The 24,750-nt window shown below is 36.8% G+C and overlaps 1 protein-coding gene across 2 annotated transcripts in view; it reads left to right on the top strand.

The window, feature by feature from the left end:
- The window catches only part of LOC115232449 (importin-9), a 50,377-nt gene that overhangs the window by 16,382 nt on the left and 9,245 nt on the right, over nucleotides 1-24,750 (top strand). For both annotated transcript variants that reach the window (XR_004997227.1, XM_029802329.2), the window contains exons 8-19: nucleotides 2,366-2,424; nucleotides 4,143-4,294; nucleotides 6,834-6,932; nucleotides 7,211-7,317; nucleotides 7,968-8,110; nucleotides 10,491-10,569; nucleotides 13,446-13,674; nucleotides 15,026-15,104; nucleotides 18,122-18,270; nucleotides 20,039-20,167; nucleotides 21,632-21,704; nucleotides 23,332-23,534. Coding sequence is in view for 1 of the 2 variants with exons in the window: in XM_029802329.2 (XP_029658189.1) it covers nucleotides 2,366-2,424; nucleotides 4,143-4,294; nucleotides 6,834-6,932; nucleotides 7,211-7,317; nucleotides 7,968-8,110; nucleotides 10,491-10,569; nucleotides 13,446-13,674; nucleotides 15,026-15,104; nucleotides 18,122-18,270; nucleotides 20,039-20,167; nucleotides 21,632-21,704; nucleotides 23,332-23,534 (1,501 nt within the window). In the remaining variant the exon portion in view is untranslated. The remainder of the gene's footprint in view (nucleotides 1-2,365; nucleotides 2,425-4,142; nucleotides 4,295-6,833; nucleotides 6,933-7,210; nucleotides 7,318-7,967; nucleotides 8,111-10,490; nucleotides 10,570-13,445; nucleotides 13,675-15,025; nucleotides 15,105-18,121; nucleotides 18,271-20,038; nucleotides 20,168-21,631; nucleotides 21,705-23,331; nucleotides 23,535-24,750) is intronic.

Here is a 24,750-nt window from a genome sequence, read left to right on the forward strand (position 1 = left end):
GCAAGCTTCCATTATCTATATACCTCAGTTAGTAGTGGAGGTGGATGCTCTGAGAATATAACTGTGAGAATAAGATTAGGCTGGACAAAGTTCAGAGAACTCCTACCCCTTCAGGCAAGGCAGATTGATGGCAGTGAAACATGCTGTGACAGCCGAGGACATGCATAGGCTTGAAAGAAATGAAGTCAGTGTGCATGCTCGACAAAGTGTAAGCATCCTGAGAGAAAAGTTAGGCATCAGATGTGGTGTGCAAGAGAGATGACTGCACTGGTATGGTCATGTGATGTGTATAGATGAGGACAGCTGTGTAAAGAAGTGCCAATCTCTCTGGAGGGAACCTGTGATAGAGGTAGACCCAGGAAGATATGGGACAAGGTGGTGAAGCATGATCTTCGAACTTTGAGCGTCACACCGGCAATGACTAATGACGGAGATCTTAGGCGATGTGCTGTGCTTGAGAGGACCCATCAAACTAAATGAGGGCAGTAGCCAAAACGTTTGGCATTGTTGTGCTTGAATACCCGTCAAGCCAAGTAAAATTGCAGTCGTGGCAGATACCGGTGTCATGCAAATGGCACCAATGCTGGTGGCACAAAGAAGCACCCATTACACTCTGAGTGGTTGGCATTAGGAAGGTCATCTAGCCATAGAAAACCATGCTAACTCAGACTGGAGTCTGGTGCAACGTACCAGCCTGGTCAAACCGTCCAACCTATGCCAGCATGGAGAACAGGCATTAAATGAGATACCCTGCTCTCATCATACCACTATGGAAGGTGGATGTTAAATTATCATGATGATATGTATGTGCAGGTATCATTATCATCATCGTCGTTAACGTCCACTTTCCATGGTGGTATGGGTGGTATAACGAGAGGGTAGGCAGGAACCTGCACCAGGCTTCTGTGTCTGTTTTGGCATGGTTTTTACTGCTGGATTGCTTTCCTAACATCAACCACCCAGCAGATTGGACAGTGCTTTTTTACATGGCACAAGCATAGGCAAGGTCAGTTTTAGTGGTGGTTTTTACATCTGGATGCCCTTCCAAACACCAACCACTTTACAATATGGATCGAATGCTTTTTGTGTGGCACCAAACACTGGCAGTCACCAAGTCACTTACAAGACAAAGATCCTTTGGGAGGAGAGAGGCATTGGAGATAGTGATCTTGTATGAGATGATGAAAAATGAAAGGTTTGAGTGAGACAGAAACAGGTGTCTTGCTGTATATCAGATACATGGTTACCTGGCTACAGAGAGTGATCAGGAATGAGACAGAAGCAGGTGTGCTGCTGTAAAGGAGATACATGGCTATCCAGACTGATAGAAGTGCAAGAGAGGAGAAAGAGTGCGGGAGAGAAATGGTGGCATACTCACAAGGAATGGGGATCAGAAAATAGATGGGATGTTTAGGTAAAGGAAGAGAGAGAGATAGATGGTGGAAAGTATGGAGGTCATAACGTAAATCGCAGGGTATTGCTAAAGAAGCATAAGGGCCAAAAGTAGTGTAGTGACTGGTGAAAACCTGGGTATATAGTGGGGGTGGGGGACTATGGGATAAAAATGATACAGTGAACAGGGCTGTGAGAATAGAATTGAGAATGAGCAATAAGCATAGTGCATGAAAGAGGAAATATGAGGAAGAGATATTGTTTGAATATATACATAAAGAGAAGTTGAAAATGCACTGATTTGTTTAAAGACTTAGCTGGTTTCACAGATTTTTCTAATTTTCAAAAATCAGAAGCAAGGCAGAATGAACCCCTGTGCATTTTCAACTTTTTTTTATATTTCTACCCATGTAGAATAAAATAACTTCTTTTATTTTGTTTTATATATATGTGTGTGTGTGTGTATAGACAAATTGCACTTAGAATTCCCTATTTAGAAGTCATTTTACTGCAGGATCCCTTTATTATCTGTGGTAATTAGGATTTTAAATATGACATCCATGTATAATGAAATTATGAAGATAGAATTAAGCACAAAAATGGCTTGAATATGCCTTTCCATCGGTAGGTCATTTTGTATTTTTTTACTATTTCTTGTGGATGCCTAAGTTTCTGGGGAAATGGTGAGTTAGAGGATACTTTATTGAAGAGGTCTTATAATACAAAAAACATAAGTTGACCCTTTCACTGCACTGTCCACATATTATTTTTAATTTCTCTCCCCGTTCTTTTCTTTATTAGTATTCATTAAACTAATGAGGCTGTCTCCTACCACATCTAAAATTTTAATCAGTTAAAATTACTTGAGTTACTACAATATGTTAGCACTGATTTATACATATATGTTGTGGCCATCCCTGTGGTTTTTTTTATTCTCCATTTTTGTCAAAATGTTATCTTTAACCCATTTCAGTTATGTTCGTACTGTTGTAAACAACACAGAGGAAGCTGATAATCCAGTGGATTCAGATGGTAAGTTAGATTATATTAGAACTGCAGTGAATGGTAGTTGAGTGAGCAACAAAAAATGTTTTCTACTGTTTACAGTCTTCATTAAATCAACCTGTAAACATTGGGAGACCTGGATAGTCCTAAATATATTTTCTTAGGAATGAGATGACACTTTTTAATAATATACATATTTTGTAACTTTATATATATATAAATGGAAACTTGATATGACTGGCCTATCTGTATTATAGGTCTGCTGGATCAGGACTGGCCTGGGGTTACACAGGGGTGGGGAGGCACTCTTCCGCTTCATATAAAAAGTACAGTTTATGCATGAAGATGATGTAAGGAAAGGGATGCTACATTGTAATATGTATTCATTGACTTCCTGCTAATCATTTAATCAGAGAAAGGCATGTCTATGATCCTTTATAGGGCCTCAGAGATTTGTGGGAAGGAATCCTCAATCTGGAGACCTAGCCCAAATACTTGAAACAGTGGACTTCACTAAAAGCATACAAGAATTAGATAGTGGTGTCACACTGAGCAATGGATTAAATATGCTATGCTTGTGGGCCATAGCAAGATTTGAACTCAATGCAAAGAGCCAAAACAAATACCACAAAAGCATTGCTGATACTCTGACATTTCCACCAGTCCACCACTGTAAACTAATTCTCCATCTATCAAGATGAAATGCTAAGGTGCCAGAATAAATATTGCATGGCTTTTGCCCGACACTCAAACACTGCCAGTTCACTGAGATTTGTAGAAAAAATAATTCAGCAAATAGTCTTTCAATAATTTGAACTTTGATCTGAATATGATGGACTAGTTAGTCATTCTTTGATGGCCTATATCTCCCCCCCACCTTTTTTTTTGTTACATTCTTCTTTCTCATTAATTGTATGGGTTGGAGAGGTTTCCAATAACCTATTGTTCCAGATCTCTTGTTTCAATGACACTTTGGTGTTTGTTTCAGCATCATTTCAACTATCACGTGTAAAGGCAAGGACACGTGTGTTTATGTACATACACAATGTGCTTCTTTGTGTCTGTCTACCAAATCCACTTGCAAGGCTTTAGTAGACCTTGGGCTCTAGTACAAGACATTTTCCCAAAGTACCTTGCAATTATATTAGACCCAAAACCAGACCAATGTGGATGGGAAGCAAACTTCTCAACCACACAGCCATACCTTTGCAATTATATTATCAAGGACACTTCTGCCTAGTTACTTCATCTGTTCACTGTTATCATTTCTCTCATTGGCTAATGAGTTTCTCTATTGGTTGCTATACTTATTTTTAGCAGTCATACCCTACTGTCTAATAAGTGGAAGGCTATATTGGATAACAGTTATAGATACACTGAAGTAAAAAAAAAATTTTAAACTGGTATTTGAAGGAAATTACATGGTCAAGGCTAGAATGCCTTTTGATCATGTCAGCTCTGTCGGAATTAATATGGGGTTAAACAGTGTCTCTCAACATGTTAGAAGTAGTAGTTCCAACACCCTCAAACACACCCTATATTTAAAAAAAAGACACAATGACTAATGCAATCTGGAGACATTCCTGAAAAGGAAAAAAGTGGGATAGCCATGGCTTGAATGCTTTTAATCCTAAATCAGTTCTGATCAAGTAGATAGATGAAACAGCAGCAGCTAGTTATTGTTAATAATTTTGTGGTCAGCTTATCCTTATTTTATAAAGTATGTTTGTTTTATTTTTCATCAGGTGAAGTTCTGGGATTTGAAAACCTAGTTTATAGTGTCTTTGAATTTGTATTGGGTCTTTTGGAGACTGTGCGCTTTCGAGCTACTGTGAGGAAGTCATGTAATGAAATATTGTACTACATGATACTCTACATGCAAATCACAGAGGATCAAGTATGTAACTTCTTTTTCTTTAAGTTTTATTTATTTATTGCATTATATTGTGAGCTGTATGGGTTTTGGAGTGGGGTGGGGTTTAAACATTAATTATACTTTGTGTGTGTGTGTGTGTGTGTGTAATACTTTAGTTGAAAGAAGAGCAGTGCCTATGATGACTCACAGGGTTTTGGGTTCAGTCCTACTGCATGGTACCAAGACAGGTCAGAAGAAATTACTCTTTCAAGAGGTCTGAATGAATGCTAGCAATGAAGTGGACTCAGACAGCAAAGGACTGGAGTTTTATTAAACCAGGTGACCACTTAAGTTGAAGATAGTTACCAACTATCAAATGTTAACTAAAAGTGTTACTATGCAGTTGCAGATTCTTTGGCCACATAACCGAAGCTGCACTCTGGTGTTACAATGTAAATAATTCATCAGTTGACTAAGTTTTATTTAGCTCTGAAGTTCATTACTGATGTTAGCTATAGGCATGTAGATCAAATTTCACTGCCTTCATGACTTATTTCATGACTTAAAAGTAATGTAATCAGTGCTGTGTGAACAGTGTAATATTTAACATGTGATGGTGCTTTTGTTTGGTTTTACTTTTTTTCCCATCTAAACTATACTGTCTATAGCTGGATGCTTTTCCTGTTGCTAACCCTTGACTGTTTTCCAAATAGTTTTTTTTGTTTTTTCTGCTGGTTCTCACTGAACCTTGAAAGCTGAAACTATAGAATTTTTTGCTTACTGGAGATTGTAAACAGATGGTATTAATGTGGACACATGGAATGGGAACATAGAGTGCTTCCTGGTGAGCTACTGGGGCAGAAGACCACTGACCAGCGTCTAGATTACTGGTATCAGCAGTTAAGATTTAATCTTTTAAAAATAGAGCTATGCCACACCAAACTTGACAATCCTTTCTTTAATCATGAAGTTGTGGATAGTCTGCTGATGCAGATTAGTCCCTTTACCAGAGAAGAGGTGAAAGAAATTTGAAAATGTCTACACTTCTACAAACTTTTGTTGACTTCTGTAATGAGACCTATGAAGGAAACAAACTAATTGCTTTCTTCATTGTTTACCATATGTTTTCCATGCTGGCATGGTTTAAATGGCCTGACAGGAGCTGTGCAGACTCCAATTGTTTCTTGTGGTGTGGTTTCTATGGTTGGATGCCTTTCTTAATGCCAACCACTTTACAGAGTGTGCTGGGTACTTTTTATGTGCCATCGGAATTGGTGTGTTTATGCAGTGCTTGCACAAATGCATTTTATGTAACGGATGAACTTTGTGTCTCAAAACTAGAGGAACTATGCTCACCTCTAACCTCGCAGGTCTACAACTTTGTTCCTTAACTTTTTAACATTGAAAATAATTTTCCAAGACTTATAACAATTGAGCATTAAAAAATGCCTTAATATCTCTTTTACTTGTTTCAGTCACTTGACTGCGACCATCCTGGAGCACCACCTTTAGTCGAGCAAATCGACCCTGGGACTTATTCTTTGTAAGCCCAGTACTTATTCTATCGGTCTCTTTTGCCCAACCGCTAAGTGACGGGGATGTAAACACACCAGCATCGGCTGTCAAGCAATGCTAGGGGGACAAACACACACACACATATATATATACATATATACAATAGGCTTCTTTCAGTTTCCGTCTACCAAATCCACTCACAAGGCATTGGTCGGCCCGGGGCTATAGCAGAAGACACTTGCCCAAGATGCCACGCAGTGGGACTGAACCCGGAACCATGTGGTTGGTTAGCAAGCTACTTACCACACAGCCACTCCTTAGGTTTTTTTTATTTATTCTAGTGCTCCTAGTGCTTTTACTTGTCAGATTGTGAAAATTGTTAAGAGTTAATAGAATTTCCTCTCCTGTTAATAATCTCACTCTTCCACAAGGCAGATAAATGCTACTGTATCTCCTTGCCTTTAGAGGAATCGTAGTTTGGGCCACTATTGCTATTTCTGTGAAAGTAGGAATACTATTGCTGGTATATAAATGTTTTGCATCATATCCAAAAAGTTCGACTGATTGACACTAATTCGCTCAATAACTTGGCACACTGTCACAAGGTTTCCTCCTTTTGCATTTTTCACCACTGACTGCAACTGCTTCTCTGATCTAGTTAAGTTCCTAGCTTCTCCACACAGGCCTACTCATCTCTCATTCTTATCCTTTCACTCCAGATACCCCTGCACAAAACATTTTGTCCACTCCTTTCTCTCCAGAACAGAAACCTTTGGAAATTCCTTCTCTCTCCTTTTCCTGCAAATGTTGACATTGAATGTTCAAAACAAAACATGCTCTACATCAATTTTACAAGACAGGCTGCACATGAAAAGTTTAGACACTTACTTCTTCCTCCTCTTCCTAACCAATTCTTGTTTTAGCTGAGTGAACAACAAAGCCAATACTGCAGGTTAGATACCGTATGATAATATTTATGTTGTGCTATTGTATATTCTTAAATTCTAAGTGTCATAGATGTGACTAATTTTTTCTTACACACAGCTTCTTTTACCATTTTAAATAGGTGCGGTTATGGAGCGGTGATCCTGATCAGTTTGTGGAAGATGAAGATGATGATACATTTTCCTATTCTGTTAGAATATCTGCACAAGATTTGTTGTTGGTTGGTTTTCCTACTTGTAATTATTTTCTTGAAATGTTCTTTAACTCTGTTTCTGCTAACAATGTGTAACTTACCATTATCTTATCACTCAGAAATATAAACTAAGTTTCTCAGTCCCTTTTCTGTTGCAAGCATAAACTATGTTCCCTTCTTTTTATTCATTTTCACTTTCCTGTTTAACTGAAACCTTTTCCTTTTGTCTCTTTCTTCCCCATTTCCTCCTCTACTTATCCCCTTTTGTTCTTTTTTTTCTATATATTGTTTCCCTTCCTTTACAGTCCCTTGCTGCTGAGTTTCCTAATGAAAGTGCCCCAGCGCTATGTCAAGCCTTTACCCAACACATACAACAGGCAGAGCTTGACAAAAATGCTGGTAATCCCAATTGGTAGGAATTAAAAATTTTTTTCGTTAAAAAATTTTTATTATTTAAACCATATTGAGAGTGAATGATCAGTTGACATACTGACCACCTAAAATCATGATTTAGAATTCTGCTTATATAACTGTTTGCATGTAATGTACACTGTCCCTGTCTTCATATCTGGTGTGCTTGGACCATTGAGTACTTACAAACATCCATAAATTTAGTCATGCAGTTGGTTGAGACTTGGCTCACACCAATGCTTGAGTATGACCTGCATTATGGCATTGCTCACATTTACATAGCATTAATATTATTACTATTAATGTACTAAGATTCACTAATTACACTGTAATTCTGTGTCTCTCTTACCTTTATTACAACACCCTCAACTCACAAACCAGTCATCTGTAATACCTTTTCTACTCAGGCCCACTTGTCTCTCCTCCTCTATTCTTTTATTAAACACTTTGCCCAATCCTTCTCTGCAGAACTGAACTACTCTCAAAGTGTATATTTTTACTACTGTTATCAGTGTCTAAATGCTCCAACTGCACATCCTCATTAGTTCTGGAAGAGCCTACAACAGTTATGGGCATTGTTGCTCCTCCTCTAACTTATGAAACAATAACATAGGAAGACAATTTACATTTTGTTTAACCTTGTTCTTGCAGGTGGAAAGTTCATGAGTCATGTCTGTTGGCTTTAGGCAGTGTTCGTAATCTATTTGTTGATTATTTGAAAAAAGGGAAACTACAGTTTGACATCAAACACTTTATCGAATCTGTGATCCTTGCAGACATGGCAGCTGAGTCAGGTAACTTTCATATATATTCTTCGCTTCATCGTTATTGTATATTCTTATTTGTTACATCTTATCTCTTAACATTCTACTTTCTTTTTAAAATATTTTCTTCAATATGCAAATATTGTAAAATTGCATAAACTCTGGGTGTGTGGTGTGCATGCGTGCATGCATTTTAAAAACATTTCTTTCTACTAAAGTATGAGTTCACCTTATCACTTACTTGTATTCATCAAGGTTCCACATTTAAGGTTGTGTTTTATGGCCTGATGCATTTCCTAACATCAAACCCTATTTTAAAATCAATATATACAATATCTGTTATAATATGAAATAATTGTTGAGTTACTTAGTGTCACATCTAATGTAATTTGTTTTTAGTCCCAGGTCTGCCTTGAACCCACAGACCCATAATCAAAGGTGTTCCAACCATGAGCATCCTTTTATTTTATATCTAAAATTATATGATCTAATGGCTTTTCTTTTTCTTTAATGGTAGGGTTTTTGATTTGAAGATTTTGAATGACTGCGCCTCTTTGGCTTGTATCCTATTTACTTTTACTCTATTCTTTAGTATAAGTGAATAAAATTAGTAATCTGAAGAAAGTAGTGATGGTGTGTGTTTGCATCAGTTAGTGAACAAGAATTTGAAGTTAAATTGCCTCACAGCAATTCAACTTCTGTAAGAATTTGGAAGAGAGAGACAATGTTAAGCTTTGGCTGTTGGCATGTGGAAGAGAAAGAATGAAACTGGAAGGAGAGAGAGTGAGAGGTGGTGTAGATGTGTTAGGTGATGGAAGTGGGGATGGGGGATAAAGAAAAGGTGAAAGCTGTTAAAGTTGAAGCTTAAACAAGATCAGAGTAGAGGTCAAGTGAATATAATGGAAAACGACTGGTAGAGGAAACAGGATCAATGCTGTGTGTTGAAATGGAGATGGTTGAAGACAATTGTGTAGTAAGAATGACTGAAAATCAATTAGTTGTAATACTATAAACTTCACATGTCTTATCAGGGGACATATTTTACAATTTGTTTTGAAATTTAGAATTTGCTGACAATTTTCTTTGCCCTAATATTTAGTATTCCAAATGCTCTACTGAGGTAGTTTAACTTGGCCATATTGATAATTTCTAGATGCAGCTTTGCTCCTGCTAATTGCCACTGCCACTATCCTTCCTTCATCTTTATCTTTGCTTAAAGCTTTGGCTCATAATCTGCCCTCTCCTATTTATATATCTTTCTTTCTCTTTCACTCCATTCTGTTTTTCATTTACTGGTTTTCAATCAAAGCCACACCACTTTCTCTCTTTACTCCTCATAACAGTTGAATTTTGCAAACTGTCAAGGAAAATCATCATCATTGTTTAAACGTCCACCTTCCAACCTGGCATGGATTGGATGGTTTGACAGGAGCCTGCACCAGACTTCTGTGCCTGTTTTTGCACGGTTTTAACACCAACCATATTACTACGAGTTTATTATCTAGTTTATTCTGATCCTCTAATTCCAATATTTGTGAGTTTGGTTCGACCATATCCCTAATATTCTCCCTGTTCTCTTAGCAGTGTGAAAGTAACAACCCCACCACTTCTATAAAACTAATATTTTCCAAGTCACAAGGCTTTATAAGGCAGGTAGTTATTTCTGCTTTTCAACAGATGAGATGAAACTTTCAGGGCAAGATACTAGCCTGTTGTAGTTAGACTTCCCTATTAAAGAAACTAAACTCAGCACTACAAGCCAATGAAACACTTAATTTTATCGTGCTGCCACTATCTACAATGGTAAAGTATACTCTGACTCCTGCTGTATCTAGAGTTAGGTGAACTCGGGGCCAGGACACATTGCAGCACTTCAATTTTTGTTGGTTGTCCAGTATTAGTCAATATGTGCTCTTAAATAAATGAGGTTATTGTCTGAAGGATTCCATCCACCTGTCTTCTCTGCCCAATATTCCTGGGAGGGTTGTTGGAGTAGATTCCTCGGGCACTTCATCTATAGGGTCCTATCAGAAGCAACTGTACACTTTCTTGGTTTACCCCTAGGTCTCCTCCTGGTTGGCTTGGATAGAAGAATCCATCTTGTGATTCTTTCCTGCAACATTCTAATCACATGTCCATAGTACTAGATTAAGACTTCTAATGTCAATCCAAGACTTTAATTTGTAGAAATGTCTGAGGAAAGATTTTGGTTGTTTTTGAGATTTTCTTGGCTGATTTGAATTTGGGTTGATAAAAACTCAGACATTATGACAAGTGATATTAAATGATAATAAACAGTGATTAACTATGTGTAAAGTATATGTAAAGAATGAAATGATCGTTAAAAATTATTTCAGACACTCTTTGTTCTAAATATTTGACATCTTTTTATATTTTTACCTCTCTGTAGTGTCACCGTTCTTGATTGGTCGTTGTCTTTGGACTGGCAGTAGGTTTGCTGCAGTCATGGATAATGAAACCATGGACAAGTGAGTATTCTTTAATGTTTTGTATGAATGTAAGAACGACAGTTCTGGAAGAATCCATCTTGCTGCTTTATTTTTTAAAATGATAAAATTTTGTAAATACATCAAAAGCTTTTCAAAAACGTCTTTCATCCAAAGATTCTTAGTTTTCATCCCATAAAAATCAAATGGAAATTGTAGTTGTGATACCCGTGCTGGTGGCATGTAGAAAGCACCATCTGAATGTGGCCGATGCCAGCGCTGCCTTGACTGGCTTCCGTGCTGGTAGCATGTAAAAAGCACCCACTACACTCATGTAGTGGTTGGTGTTAGGAAGGGCATCCAGCTGTAGAAACACTGCCAGATCAGACTGGAGCCTGGTGCAGCTTCCTGGCTTCCAGACCCCAGTTGAACTGTTCAACCCATGCTAGCATGGAAAACGGACATTAAACGATGATGATAATGATTTCTGTATACCTGATTGTAAATAGCAACAAAGATTAATGATTAGTTTTGTAAACTCACTAGTTGAGTAAGGAGAAGTTCTTGCAAATTTCTATCTTGATTTTGTTATGTGAAGTTGGAGAACCACTTTAACTGCTTTGTCAACTGAAACAATCTTGTAATCTAGATGGATTTTTGTTTCAGTGACAAAATGTCCAATAGTTGTTATAAGGATTGTCATAGGAATATTAAATATGAAACATTTTATCAATACAAGGCTTATGTATTAGCAGAACTGCTAATTCATTAGACACAATGCATTAAGCACTGTCTTAAACAATAACACATTAGGTAATCTTACTTCTCGATAAGCTATAAGATGGCTGTGGTTGGAATGCTTTTGATCAATAGGTTCATGGTGGTTGGCTTAAGGTTAAACAGTTTACTGATATATTCAATATAGTACTTAAAATTTCCCTCCTAAATAATAAACAAAATCTTTCATATTTACAGCATAATGTGTACATATTTGAGAAGACATTAAAACGAAATTCATTTTTTTATTTTACTTACAATGGTTGGATTAATATTTAAAGAATCATCATTTGATCTCCATCTTCCATGTTGGCATGTTGAGAAAAAAATACATTTCCTTAGGAATAACACTATAAAGAGATTTGAGCTCAGAATGTAAAAGGTTATAACCAGGAACTGTATTGTTTGGCTGAGATCAGCTTTGCTTGTCCTTCCAGGGTCAATAGACTAAAGTACCAGTGAAGTACTAAACTTAATATGACAATGCCCTTTCCCCCCAATCCATGCCCTAATTTTAAACTCATTTGTCTAAATTAATCAATATTCCTGATTTAGATATTACATCATCGTTTAATGTCTACTTTCCATGCTGGACCGTTTGATATGGAGTTGGCTAGCAAAGCTGTCCAGACTCCGATTTTCTGTTCAAAGAAGTAGACTACAATATCACTGGAAATAGAGGGCTATATTTATTGAATGATACAGTTATGGAGACCCACATACAAAACTTGAAGTCCTGTGTGTGAGTCTCTATAACTGTAGCATTCAATAAATATTTACAATTTTACTGTTTCTATTGGTTTGATCTCAGATTGCCATTAGATTTAAGCTTGGATGTATACTTTGTAACAGATTTGAAACAGAAACCTGTTTCTAAGCATGATATTCTAAGGAAATGCTAATTTTTTTTTTTTTTTAACTTTCTTTTAATCTTTGTGTAAAAATCAAATTTTAATGTTTTCTAAAGTATGTACATTTCATATATAAATCTGAAAGTTTTGTTTTTAGGAAGGAATTATGAAGCTTTCCAGCTATGGCAGTTTTTATTTAGCATATTTAGAATTACTTTACTCAGTATGCCTGTAAGACTGTGGTTTGATTTGAGGTTATTTGGTTGCCTTATACAAGAAATAGGTTTCTTCAAATCAGTCCTGACCTGAATGCTCTCTACAGGGTGGAATCCATTAAAGGTGCCACCTGATGGATTAAACAAACCTCCCAAGTAGGCCATAAGGGAATTGTTTTGGTCTATTTTTTCTCAGCTTCTTTTTTTTCTTATTCAACACTCCTTACTTTCAAAAGTAATTAGTCCCTCTTTGATGATGAATCTCCAGCATTTCTCTTTGTTCTCATTATTAATATTATATATTTCAGGTCATCTTTGACTCTTTTCTTTGGCCCACCTCTTCGTTTTTGTTTTAGTTGGGAGACATTTTGTTTTCGGACCTCAATTGGGCAAGATTGAAAAGCTTGCCATTGGTTCGATAATTTCAATTCCTGATAGACGATCATCCTTGATGATTTCAAAGATGGTGGCAATAAAGATTGAAAAACATTTGCACTATGATGATCCTTGTTTTACTCTTGATTTTACTTGAAATGGTTCAATCACTGTTTTTGATTAGAACCCTCACATGTCATGGAAATGCTGAAGGATCCGAATGTATTTATCAGGGCATCCATTCAGACTATGGAAACTATTGGGGAATTTCCTTGTTAGCAACTGCAGGAAAGATCCTGTCCTGTAGACATCTTGTTTGTTACATCCAGCAAGTAATGAGAAAGCTTCGGGAATATTCCAATAAAATGCTTTATTTTTCTAAGTGAAGGTATATGTATTTGTACACTGTTAATATTTATTTGTTGTTTTTTTAAGGAGTGAACTGGCAGAATCATTAGCATGCTGGGCAAAATACTTAACAGTATTTTGTCCATCTGTACATTCTGAGTTCAAATTCCGCCAAGGTCCACTTTGCCTTTCATCCTTTCACTCGATGAAATAAGTACCAGTTGAGCCCTGGGGTTGATGTAATCAACTTACTCCCTCCCCTAAACTTGCTGATGTGTCAAAATTTGAAACCAATATTTTTTGTTTGTTTTTATTATGTCAATTTAAAGTAATTTTTTTTTAATTTTGTTAGATTTCTGCAGGCTACCATGACTGGTTTACATCCCAATCAACCAGCTAGTGTTAGAATTTCTGCTGTTAGAGCAGTCTTTGGATTTTGTGAACATCTAAAGAACACTGGCACCACACAGCTTTTGTTCAACTTCCTCCCAAACATCATGGAAGGTCTTCTCACAATTACAACACAGTTTTCGTCGAATGTTTTAGCACTTACGTTGGAAACTCTTATACTTGTGTTGGCAGTGAGTACTTTATTATTTAGTCTGTGTTGCTTGAATTGGATTTTAAGTAGAATTTAGGCTTGCTTTTTTTTATATATGACTTGTGGCCTTTTTTCAAGGTCTCTAACTGACTGCAAAGAAGGAATTTCTTCAAACTGGAGACTTGGCTCAAATGCTTGCAATAGTTTGAATATATCTACCACCCCAAAATATGAACAGTCCTCCTAACAGGCTTCCACAGTCTCTGTCTACCAAATTTCAATCAAGGATTTGCTAATTTTGAAACTATTGTAAAAATTTGGTCATGGTGCTCTGCAATGACATTGAACCCAAAATCACATAGTTGCAAAGTGAACTTCTTAACTACACATTCTTGTTTGTGCCCAATTTCAAAAAAAAAAATACAGTTTTAATCTATTTAATTTGCTTGTTCAACCCTATAGAATAAGGTTTGATCTTGGAGATATAACAATCAATATAAAATATTTTTAAAAAGGTTATTTTTAAGATATTTTGCATTCAGTGAAAAGTTTACTCTTATATTTTGATTCCTTTGAAAATTTGACACCTACAAAAATAGGAATATTCCATATATTTTTTAAGACTGGTAAAGTTCTTAGTGCTTGACATTGAAACAGGCTGTATCCAGTTTCTACTATAATATTGCTGCAAACTTTCTGCATCAATGTCTGTTAACACATTGTCTCTTTGCTGTGATTTGGTGAGTTTATCTGCCATACAGTGACCAAGAACCTCTCATCATTTGTTTGAGATGAACATCAACCACATTAACATTTGTATGTGGTTAAGCAGTTTACTTAACCTTATGGTTTTGGCTTCAGTCCCACTGTCTGGCAACTTGGACATGTCTTCTACTATAGCGCTGGGTTGACCAATGACTTGAGAGAATTTGGTAGATAGAACCTGAATGAAACTCATTGTGTGTGCATGTATATTTCTGTGTGAATGCTTACAACAAACACTGAACTGTGGTGTTTAATGACATTTCCTGTCTACATATTAACTGCTTGCCCACTGTTTTTGGATACTTTAGAATAAAATATGAAACTTCTTACTTGAAAAATGTTGGTGACAGAAAGAGCATCCAGCTGTAAAAATCATGCCTTGATTATGTCTGGCACAAGCTAGCATGGAATAACAGCATCAAATGAACAAATTCAGAAAAGCAACATGTGAAAGAGATAAATTTATTTGAATTTAAAAAGTTACCAAGCAAATACAATTCTGAAAAAAAAATCATTGATTTAATTTTGATCATTCCAAATTTTACCTGGCAAACACTTAGTTTTTCACAGAAAACCCATATTCTCTTGTGTTTTCTGTTATACTCAGCTTTGCTTCTCTATTTCAGATTGATGATAATTTTACAGCTAGTGTAGAGTGTAAAGTCACTCCATTAACCATTGCAGTTTTCCTCAAATATAGTAGTGGTACGTATTCATTCTTTTTTCTTAGCTGTTTCTTTTTAATACTTTCTAGTCATTGTCATCATGGTTAAGAAACTTGCTTGGTTGTATATTATACTTATGCACAAACCCGGAGTTCAGTCCCACTGCATGGCACCTTGGGCAACTGTTTGCTACTATATCCCCAAGCCAACCCAAATCTTAATGGATTTGATAGACAAAAACTGAATTTTGTTATCTGTGTGTACTTGTACCCTTGCTTAGTGAGGCTGTTTGTTTCTAGTCTTACATGAGAAACTTATCTGTGGGAAAATTTGGAAGTGAATTTGTATTTTGTACTTTTCTATTTAATAGTGCAATTTTTACAGGGTCCCAATGGGCTAATTATTGTTCACTGAATTTCTGACAATAGTGACAAGGGAGTGTTTGTAACTTTATGCAAGAAATTTTGAAAAGCCTCAGTTTTCCACTTTTCTCACCAATATATTCCAAGATATTTGCGTGCATGTCTTTCATATGTTCCCTTTCCCCTGCTGATTTGAGTTGGAGGGGATTTTTGGAAGTGTCCCTCTCAACACTAACACTTTCAATTGCCTCCTTTGACTCTTGTGCATGTGTATAATATACATAGGGCTTTTTTAGTTTTTGCCTACCAAATTCCACTCGAAATGTATTGATCAACCCAAGGCTATAATTGTAAACACTCAAGGAAAGGAATCCAATTCACCCACATGGTTGCAAAGTGAATCTCTTATCTATTTCTTTACTACCCACAAGGGGCTAAACACATAGGGGACAAACAAGGACAGACAAACGGATTAAGTCGATTACATCGACCCCAGTGTGTAACTGGTACTTTATTTATCGACCCCGAAAGGATGAAAGGCAAAGTCGACCTCGGCGGAATTTGAACTCAGAACGTAACGGCAGACAAAATACGGCTACGCATTTCGCCCAGTGTGCTAACGTTTCTGCCAGCTCGCCGCCTTTTGTTTCTTATCTACCCAGCCATACCTGCAAACATGGTTTGTTGAAAGTTTGCCATCATTATATAATACCCAGTGCTTGACTATTCTAGAAATAGCAGTTAAATTACTCACAAGTCACATCTTGCTATGTATTGCCAATATTGCTAAAAAAAAGTAATACATTCGATAGGATTTTTAGGTGCCCTATCTTTGGAAAAAGTTGTGATAAATATAACTGGAACACCTTTGATCATAGGTTCAAGAATATATTAACAAAACTTGGTGACTAATTAATTACACTATAGTTATGTAACATTAATTTGAAATACAATGGTCAAGAAGTCAGGGTGCTGGACTACAGACCACACTGTTTTAAATTCAGTTACTACTATGTTTGGGTTGTTACAATTAAAAAAAAAAACTATTTCACTTGTTGCGTCTCAGGTGAGTAGTGGTAGTAGGAGGAAAGACATACAGCTGTAAAAAAATAACAACTCCAGCAAACCATTTTGTATATGAAATAAGATTTCTGAGCTAGACACACTCTGATATTTTGAGGGTGGGGTGTGACAGGCAGGGTATCCATCCATAGAAAATCTACCTTGACAAATTCCATCTGACCTTTGCAATTCTGGAAAAGCGGACATTAAATGGTGACAATGATGGGTTTTTTTTTTTTTTTTTTTTTCTTCAAATTTTACAGATATTCTTAAACAATGGAAGTGCCTTAGTTGAAAATCTTGTTTATCTGTGGTCATTCTGGGACACAACTTTGAAGAATATTAGTTAGACAATTCAACCTCAGTACTTTTTTCAAGCCTGGTGCTTATTCTATTGGTTCTGATGAAGGAACTGCTAAGTTATGCGGGTGTAAACACACCAGCACCTCCTGTCAAGTAGTGGTAAGACACATGCATGTTAACATCTGTTGTCCATGCTGGCATGGGTTGGATGGTTTGACCAGGGCTGGCAAGCTGGAAGGCTGCACCAGACTCCAGTCTGTTTTGGCGTGGTTTCTACAGCTGGATGCCCTTCCTAGTGCCAACCACTCCAAGAGTGTAATGGGTGCTTTTAAGTGCCATTTGCATGACACTGGTATCTGTCATGACTGCAGTTTTACTTGGCTTGACGGGTTTTCTTATGCACGGCATAATAGCAAATAGACTCATTGCCTTCGTGAGGCTCAACACTTGAAGCCCAGCATAATGCCAAATGGTTTTTGTTCCTTGCCTCTATGGGGCCCAATGCTTGAAAGGTGCTTTTATGTGCCACTGGCACAGGTGCCATTTGTGCAACACCGGTATCTGCCAAAACTATTTTATTTGGCTTGATGGGTCTTCTCAAGCACATCATAATGCCAAAGGTCTTGGTCATTGCCTCTGTGAGACCTAATATTCAATTTACCTCCATGAGGCTCAACACTCGAAAGGTGCTTTTTGTATGCCACCTGCATGGGTGCTGGTTACATGACACTAGCATCAACTACAACTGTGATTTCATTTGGCTAGACTGGTCTTCTCGTGCACAGCATATCACTAAAAGTCTCTGTCATTAGTCTTTGCCTTTCTGAGACCTAAAGTTCGGAGATCATGCTTCACAAAATCATCCCATATCTTACTGGGTCTAGCTCTACCAAAGGCTCCCTCAACACTTAGGGATCAGCACTTCTTTACACAGCTGTCCTCATCCATACACATCATATGACCATACCAGTGCATTTGTCTCTCTTGCACACTACATCTGATGCCTCTTATGCCTAACTTTACTTTCAAGATGCTTACACTCTGTTGAACATGCACACTGGCATTGTCCATCCAGCAAAGCATGCTGGCTTCATTTTATATATATATTATAAATTTGATGGGCTTCTTTCAACTTCCATCTACCAAATCCTCTCATAAGGCTATAGTGGATGACTCTCAGGATTCCATGTAGTGGGACTTAACCTGGAACCATTTGGTTGAGGGGCAAACTTATTACACAGCCATGCATTTTTTATGCTTGTCTGTTGCTTTCTCTCCTCTTTGTATCTGCTAAATTTGGGTTTTTTTGTATTTTTTTTTCTTCATTCAGACCCATTAATTGTCAGTTTGGTGGAGGATATGGTAAAAGTTTTGGCTGAAAATGCCCACTGTACTGCCCCTTTACAGCAGCGTCTCTTACCAACCTTGATAAGTATATTTCAGGCTTCACCTGACAAAGTTCCTCCTGGTTTACCTGCAGTAAGTACTCTTACTATTCATAATGGTTCATATATTTTTTTATTATACACACACACACACATTTATATATATATAATATAAACCCAGTAATCTTTTTTTATTTGAGTTGTCAATTAAATTTTGCGAAATGGAAGGGCTGTGGAAAGTTCATATGATCTAAGCATTGGGCTGTGTTTTTGGATTAATAGATAATTTGCAAATTATGTTCCAGCAGATTCAAATGCAAAATATGCTAGTTTCTGTTGTGAAAGTCACAAGAAACAACTTCTTCCTCTTACAATGTTTGTTCGTAGCACTTGACTTATTGGCACATAGCATTCTTAGACATTATGGTTTCAATATGTCTTGTCAGCCAGAAGTACCTGGACCTTTTGAGCCTAAACAAGCCACTGGCTTTGTTTATACTTTCAGCTAGCTGTTTGTTAATCAGTGCTTGTATATAAAGTATTAATCAGAAATCGAATTTCAAATTGTCAGTATTTATACGAAAAGGTAATCTTTATATCCAACTGATATGGTTGTTTTATTAGAATACTGAATGCTGCTGTATTTGCCTTGAGAAGTTCTCATTAATGCATAGTGCCTGAAAGCCAGCAATGAGATTTGGTTGGTATGTGGTGACAGGGTCACCTGTCACTGAAGATATGCAGTATGTTGAAATCAAGTGATCTGGCATCCATAGCAGTATTTTGTGTTCCAATGAAACATCCATATTAAGTTAGATAGAAGAATTTCAGACTGTTAATTAGCTAAATAATTTTTTGTCTAAAGTATTTGATTATTTGATACTGCTACTACAAACAGTGTAATTATTTATTAAGATACCAGGAAATATTTATGAAAATGAACATTTTTATGACTAAAGCCTTTCTTTCCACACTACATTTGAACTTAAGGCTGGTTCTCAAACTGAAAAATACCAAGCTGTTTCCACATAGTTATAGCAAAAAATTTCCCCAATTTATTTTTAAAGAGAATTTAGTTTGCATTCATTCTTTCTTTGCCATGGTGTTGGACAACATATGAAAGTTCAAAAACATCTTAATTTTATTAGGCATGGCAATTTGTTTGCCCTCATTTCAATTCTTAGCTTATCCCCTACTCCAGGGTGGGGAGTTGGCTGAGGATTACCCCATGGCATTAACAGCTTAGATTTGTACTAATTGTATGGAATTGGATTTAAAAATAGATTGTAGTCTTATAACTTGCTTATTACTGCACTTTTTTTTTTTTTTCTATTTGAAGGTTGCACAAATAAGCTAAATTAAATGTACATGATACAAATGATAAAACTAAATAAGCGATAATGTTCTGCTGAAAGTTTAGGTAAAGAAATAAACACCTGTCAAAAAAGGTTGACATGTTATTAAATATCCAGATTGTTATCTGTACCTGTCCAGTTTGTCTCAAGGTTGTATGTCAGAAGGCAGTGGGCTGGCAGAAACGTTAGCTGCCAGGGCGAAATGCTTAGCGGTATTTCGCCTGACTTTACATTCTGAGTTCAAATTCCACCAAGGTCGACTTTGCCTTTCATCCTTTCAGGGTCGATAAATTAAGTACCAGTTGTGTACTGGGGGTTGATCTAATTGACTGGCTCCCTCCCCTAAAATTTCAGGCCTTGTGCCTAGTGTAGAAAAGAATGTTGTATGACAGAAAACATTAATACAACTCAGTATTACTTATGAGATGATCAATGTTTTTTTAGCCAGGTTTTCCACCTCTTGTTTTCCTGTTTTATGGTGGCATATCTTAATTATGTTTTCTCCAGGCAGCATTAGATGTCCTGCAAATGGTAGTACGAGGAAGTAAGGCACCGTTGAGTGATGCTCTAGTCCAAGATTGTTTCCCAGCTTCGGTACAATGTATTTTACAAACGGAGGATAATTCCACTATGCAGGTAAGGAAATAATAGTTCCATATTATTCACATTTTTTAATTATTAATCTTGATATGATCGCCATCATTTTTATGCCCATCATTTTTATCCTAATGTCTAAATTTCCTTATGAGGTAATGTAGTTTAGTCTTTTAGAAAGTTGCCCTATTAGATGGAACACAAGATGGTGATATATTGAAAAAAATCTCTTGTATTACAATAGTCTCTGCTCTTCTGAATGAGGTAGCTACATACTTTTTGTGTCCACTCAGCACATTAGTTTCTTCTCTCCTCACTTCTCTGATTAAATACTCCACTCAATCCTTCTTGTCTTGAACTGGAATTCTTTCTTAGTTCACGTTTAGTTTTGAACAGAATATGAAGCGTATCAATTTGACCAGTGTGAGAGGACATGCAGAAGTCGAAGGAACTGATGAGATTATGATTGATTTTCATTTTTTAGCTTGTACAAACCAACATTGGCCACAAAAAATAACCAGGAACGATTAGATAGATGAATATTAAAAAACATTTGAAAAGATCCTGCTGAAACAAATACTGTTCAATATTATTATGGAGAATTGGGTATCACTGCTACGGTGCCAGGAGTTTAAATGTTTGTGTGACAAATAACAGATATATCAAATAATTAAAAGTACATAAGGTGATGAGATGAGTTGTGGCACGTAACCTGTCAGTGGCACGTAAAAAGCACATCCGACTCGTAGCCGAACCAGTGCCGCCTTTTTGGCTTCCATAAAATGCAAAACCACTCCGACCAGTGGCCGATGCATCCGCGCCTGGCACTCCTGCAGTGGCACGAAAAAGCAACCCACTAAACTCACGGAGGGTTGGCGTTAGGAAGGGATCAGCTGTAAACTTTGCCAGATAAGACCGGAGCCGGTGCAAGCCTTCTGTCTTCCCAGATCCCGGTCGAACCGTCCAAACCCTCTAGCCATGGAGAACGGACGATTTAAAAGATAGCGTTCTTTTAGAACAACGATTCATGGCTTGAAGACACCAAAACAGAAAATGTCTACGATGAGTCAACGATTTAAAAAAAAATTTACCATAATTTTTTCCCATTTTTAATGCATTTTTTTTGCTATTTTTTGGCTATAACTCTCTAAAAATGCTTATATAGTTATTTCCCTTTACAAACGAGAACGCCGGCGCGACTGCTAGTACAAATAATGAAAAGTACATTAAGGTGATGAGATGAGTTTTGAGATGTAAAGCTTATCTGACTGATGCTAGTGGGAATTCCAGATTTATGCTAGTGGGGAATTCCAGATTTTATATCAAGTAAAATATGTAGTCTTTTCAAAGTTTTGAATATTTATGAATATTCGTAAATATTTACTGCTTTATGAAGTAACGATGACTCTCAAGTACTAGTACTTTGATTATTTTTGTAGCTTTTCTTGAAACAAGACAGTTGTCAGTCAAAAGTTTTACCTCAGAGATAATTCATTTTATTTGCAGAGTGGTGGAGAGTGTCTCCGAGCATTTGCATCTGTTGGACTGGATCAACTCATGGTTTGGCAGGATGATCATGGTAAGATATCATTTCCTTCATCTCCATTGTCTGATCTCTATTGTCTTCATCTTCTGTCAGCTACAACTTGCACTTGTGTTGAGCAAGGTGACATACCACATATACCATGCCATTACCAATGACCTAAGTTATCAGCAATCACTGTAATGTCTATTCCTCAATTGACCATAGTGGAAGTGGGGGGGGGGTGGTGTTTTGGAAGTGTCCTAGGTTCAATCCTCCATGGGTCCCTATCTTGTAACTTGGTTGACAGGCCAACATACCATCTGTAGACTATGCCATTAAAATTTAGCTGAAATAATACTAATCTAACACAGTAGATATCTTCTTTTGTGCAGCATTAAAGGTAAATGCTGTTACCTTTTTGTCATTAAAGTATAAACTAAACAGTTTTCTCTCATCTTTTATTTCTTGTTAATCTTGTGTTGACATGTGCTTTTATTATAACTACTTTGCTAGCCTACACTAGATGTATTTTTATTACATTTTTTTCTTCCTAAAATGCCACATGTTAATTTTTTACCATTCTCTTGTTTCAATTATGTAAATGATTTTATATGATTGTAGAGATTGTTTTTAAATCTACCTATTTATTAAAAGTAGTTTCTTTTGATATTAGCCATTCTAAGCACTCTGAAATGTGTAGTGGACCCACAGCAATTAATTTTTTTTGTTCTTTTGTTTTCAGTTGGTACTAATTATGTCTCATTTACATGAAAGTGTTTGCTGTTCATTTATAGTCTCTTAGATATAAAATTTGTATTCAATAAAATATTAATGAAGTGCAATAACAGAAATAGAAAGGTCAGACAAAATGCTTTGTGGTATTTAGTTATATTTCTTTGTTCTAAATTCAAAACTCACCAGGATCAGCATTGATTGTCATCCTTCCAAAGTCAAAAGAATTAAGTACTAGGAGTTGATTAATCAACTGTACCTGCCCTCAAATTGTGCAACTTGCTGCATTGTTATAAAACTTAATGTAGTATTAGTAGAACATAACACCAAATGCTATGTAGTATTTATGAGGTGGGGTGCTGAATAGTTCCTGGCTTTAAGAGCATCATGAAAGGCCTGGTTGGAGGCCCAACCTTCCGAGCTTTTAGAGGGCTTAGAAAAACTGAAGGACTGCTACAATAAGTGTGTGAATCTGAGAGTAGAATGTGTTGAATAGAATCATAATTAACTGATCCTCATGTATTTTCTTTTCCAAGCCAGAGAAACCTTTAAATTGCAAGGACTTTGCCTTTCATCGTCAATAATTACCAGTCATGTACTGAGATTGGTTTGACTATAAAAGGGTAAAGGTAGTATATAGCAGTCCAGTGCTAAGTTTATCTTGTTATGCCTGAACATTTTGGGTCCTATTACTGAATTGTTAATGCTGCTCAATCTGAGTGGACTGAAGCAACATGTGTAAAGTGCCTCACTCAAGGACATAATGTGCCTCTTAGATTGGGAATGGAATCCATGACTTCACAAGTGAAAGCCTGGTTGCTTGATCCCTAGGATACATGCTTTGATTTGATTGTACCTGGCCCTAAAATTTGTGGTCTTGTGTCTATGTTAGAAATTGTTTTTATATGCTTATATATATAATTTTTTTTTGTTTTCCCTCCTAATTTAGGTAAAAATGGTTTGTTCTACATCATCCAGGTGATAGCCAAATTACTTGACCCAAAGACTCCTGAGTTTACTGCAACATTTGTTGGCAAACTAGTCTCAGTGATTATCAGTAAAGTTGGTAGTCAGCTTGGAGAAGATCTCGACTTGATGCTTAGGTCTGTCTTGGGCAAAATGCAACGTTCAGAAACTTTATCTGTCATACAGGTAGATAATTTAAGGCCAGATTTATATTTGTATTTATTCAATTTTTTGCCACACCCCTATTTTTAATGAGAAGGTACTGTTGTTTGCAGCAACTCTTTTCTTGCCATGGTATTGGACAAGTTTTTAACAGTTCAAAAACATCTTAATTTTATTAAACATGGCAATTTGTCAGCCCCCATTTCAATTCTCAGTCTATTCCCCACCCCAACTTGCAGTTTTCAATCTTTCAATAAAATCTTTAACCCTTACTCTCTTAAATGCAATGCATATTTGTTCACATTGCTTTGAATTCATCATGCATTGTCTCCTAGCTTTGAGATTTTGATGGTGTAATTATTTTTAGGAGGCATGACAGGGTAAGTGTGAGAGGCTGGATCTACTCTGTCTAAATGTAAAACAGGTAGAATGTTTGAGCTGGATAGGGTTGGTTTAAATGCTAAAGGGTAAAAAATATACCTCTAAAAGTGTGATGTACATCAGCGACAAAATATTACATCAATACTTCAGATAATAATCCTCATTTAATGTCCTTTTTGCATGTTGGCATTGGTTGACATAATTCTCTGGCTTACCAGCTCCAGTCAAACCATTCCAAGCACTATCTGCTTTGGCATGGTTTCTATGGCTTGATGCCCTTCCTAATGCCAACCACTTTATAGTACATAATGTACTGGATGCTTTTTACATAGCACTGGTATGGTCACCAAGTAACTTGCAAAGGCAATTTAGCCACTTAAACTATATAAAGGGACAGAAACACAAGTGTCTTGCTGCAGAGGAGATAAATGAATACCCAAGTTGGAGAGAGAGAGATATATAGTGGCAGCAAGCCAGAACACACTTTCAAGGTACAGGTAGATGAATGTAAGTGGTAGTGAAGATTGGAGAGTGAGTGAGCAAGGAGTTCATGAAAGTGCAAAGTTGGGAGAGGGAGGAGAAGGAATACAGTAAGGGGTATATTGGGGATCAGAAGAGAGCTAGAGAGATGACAAAGCAGCATTGGGCTGCTAGAGCAGTCAAGAGATGAGCAGCATGGTGTATGAAAAGATGTTTGGTTCATTGGGGTGCATGAATTAAACATGTGGGTGAAATACATAGTGCTTCCAGAACTTAGTTTTGCTGAGGTGGGTAGTTCTTGCCAAGAACCTTGTATTGCCAAGCATCTTGGTCCTTGTCATCTCTTCTATGTGACTCACCATCTTGAAATCAGCCCTCA

The sequence above is a fragment of the Octopus sinensis genome, linkage group LG2 (genome assembly GCF_006345805.1).
Source record: "Octopus sinensis linkage group LG2, ASM634580v1, whole genome shotgun sequence".
NCBI lineage: Eukaryota > Metazoa > Mollusca > Cephalopoda > Octopoda > Octopodidae > Octopus > Octopus sinensis.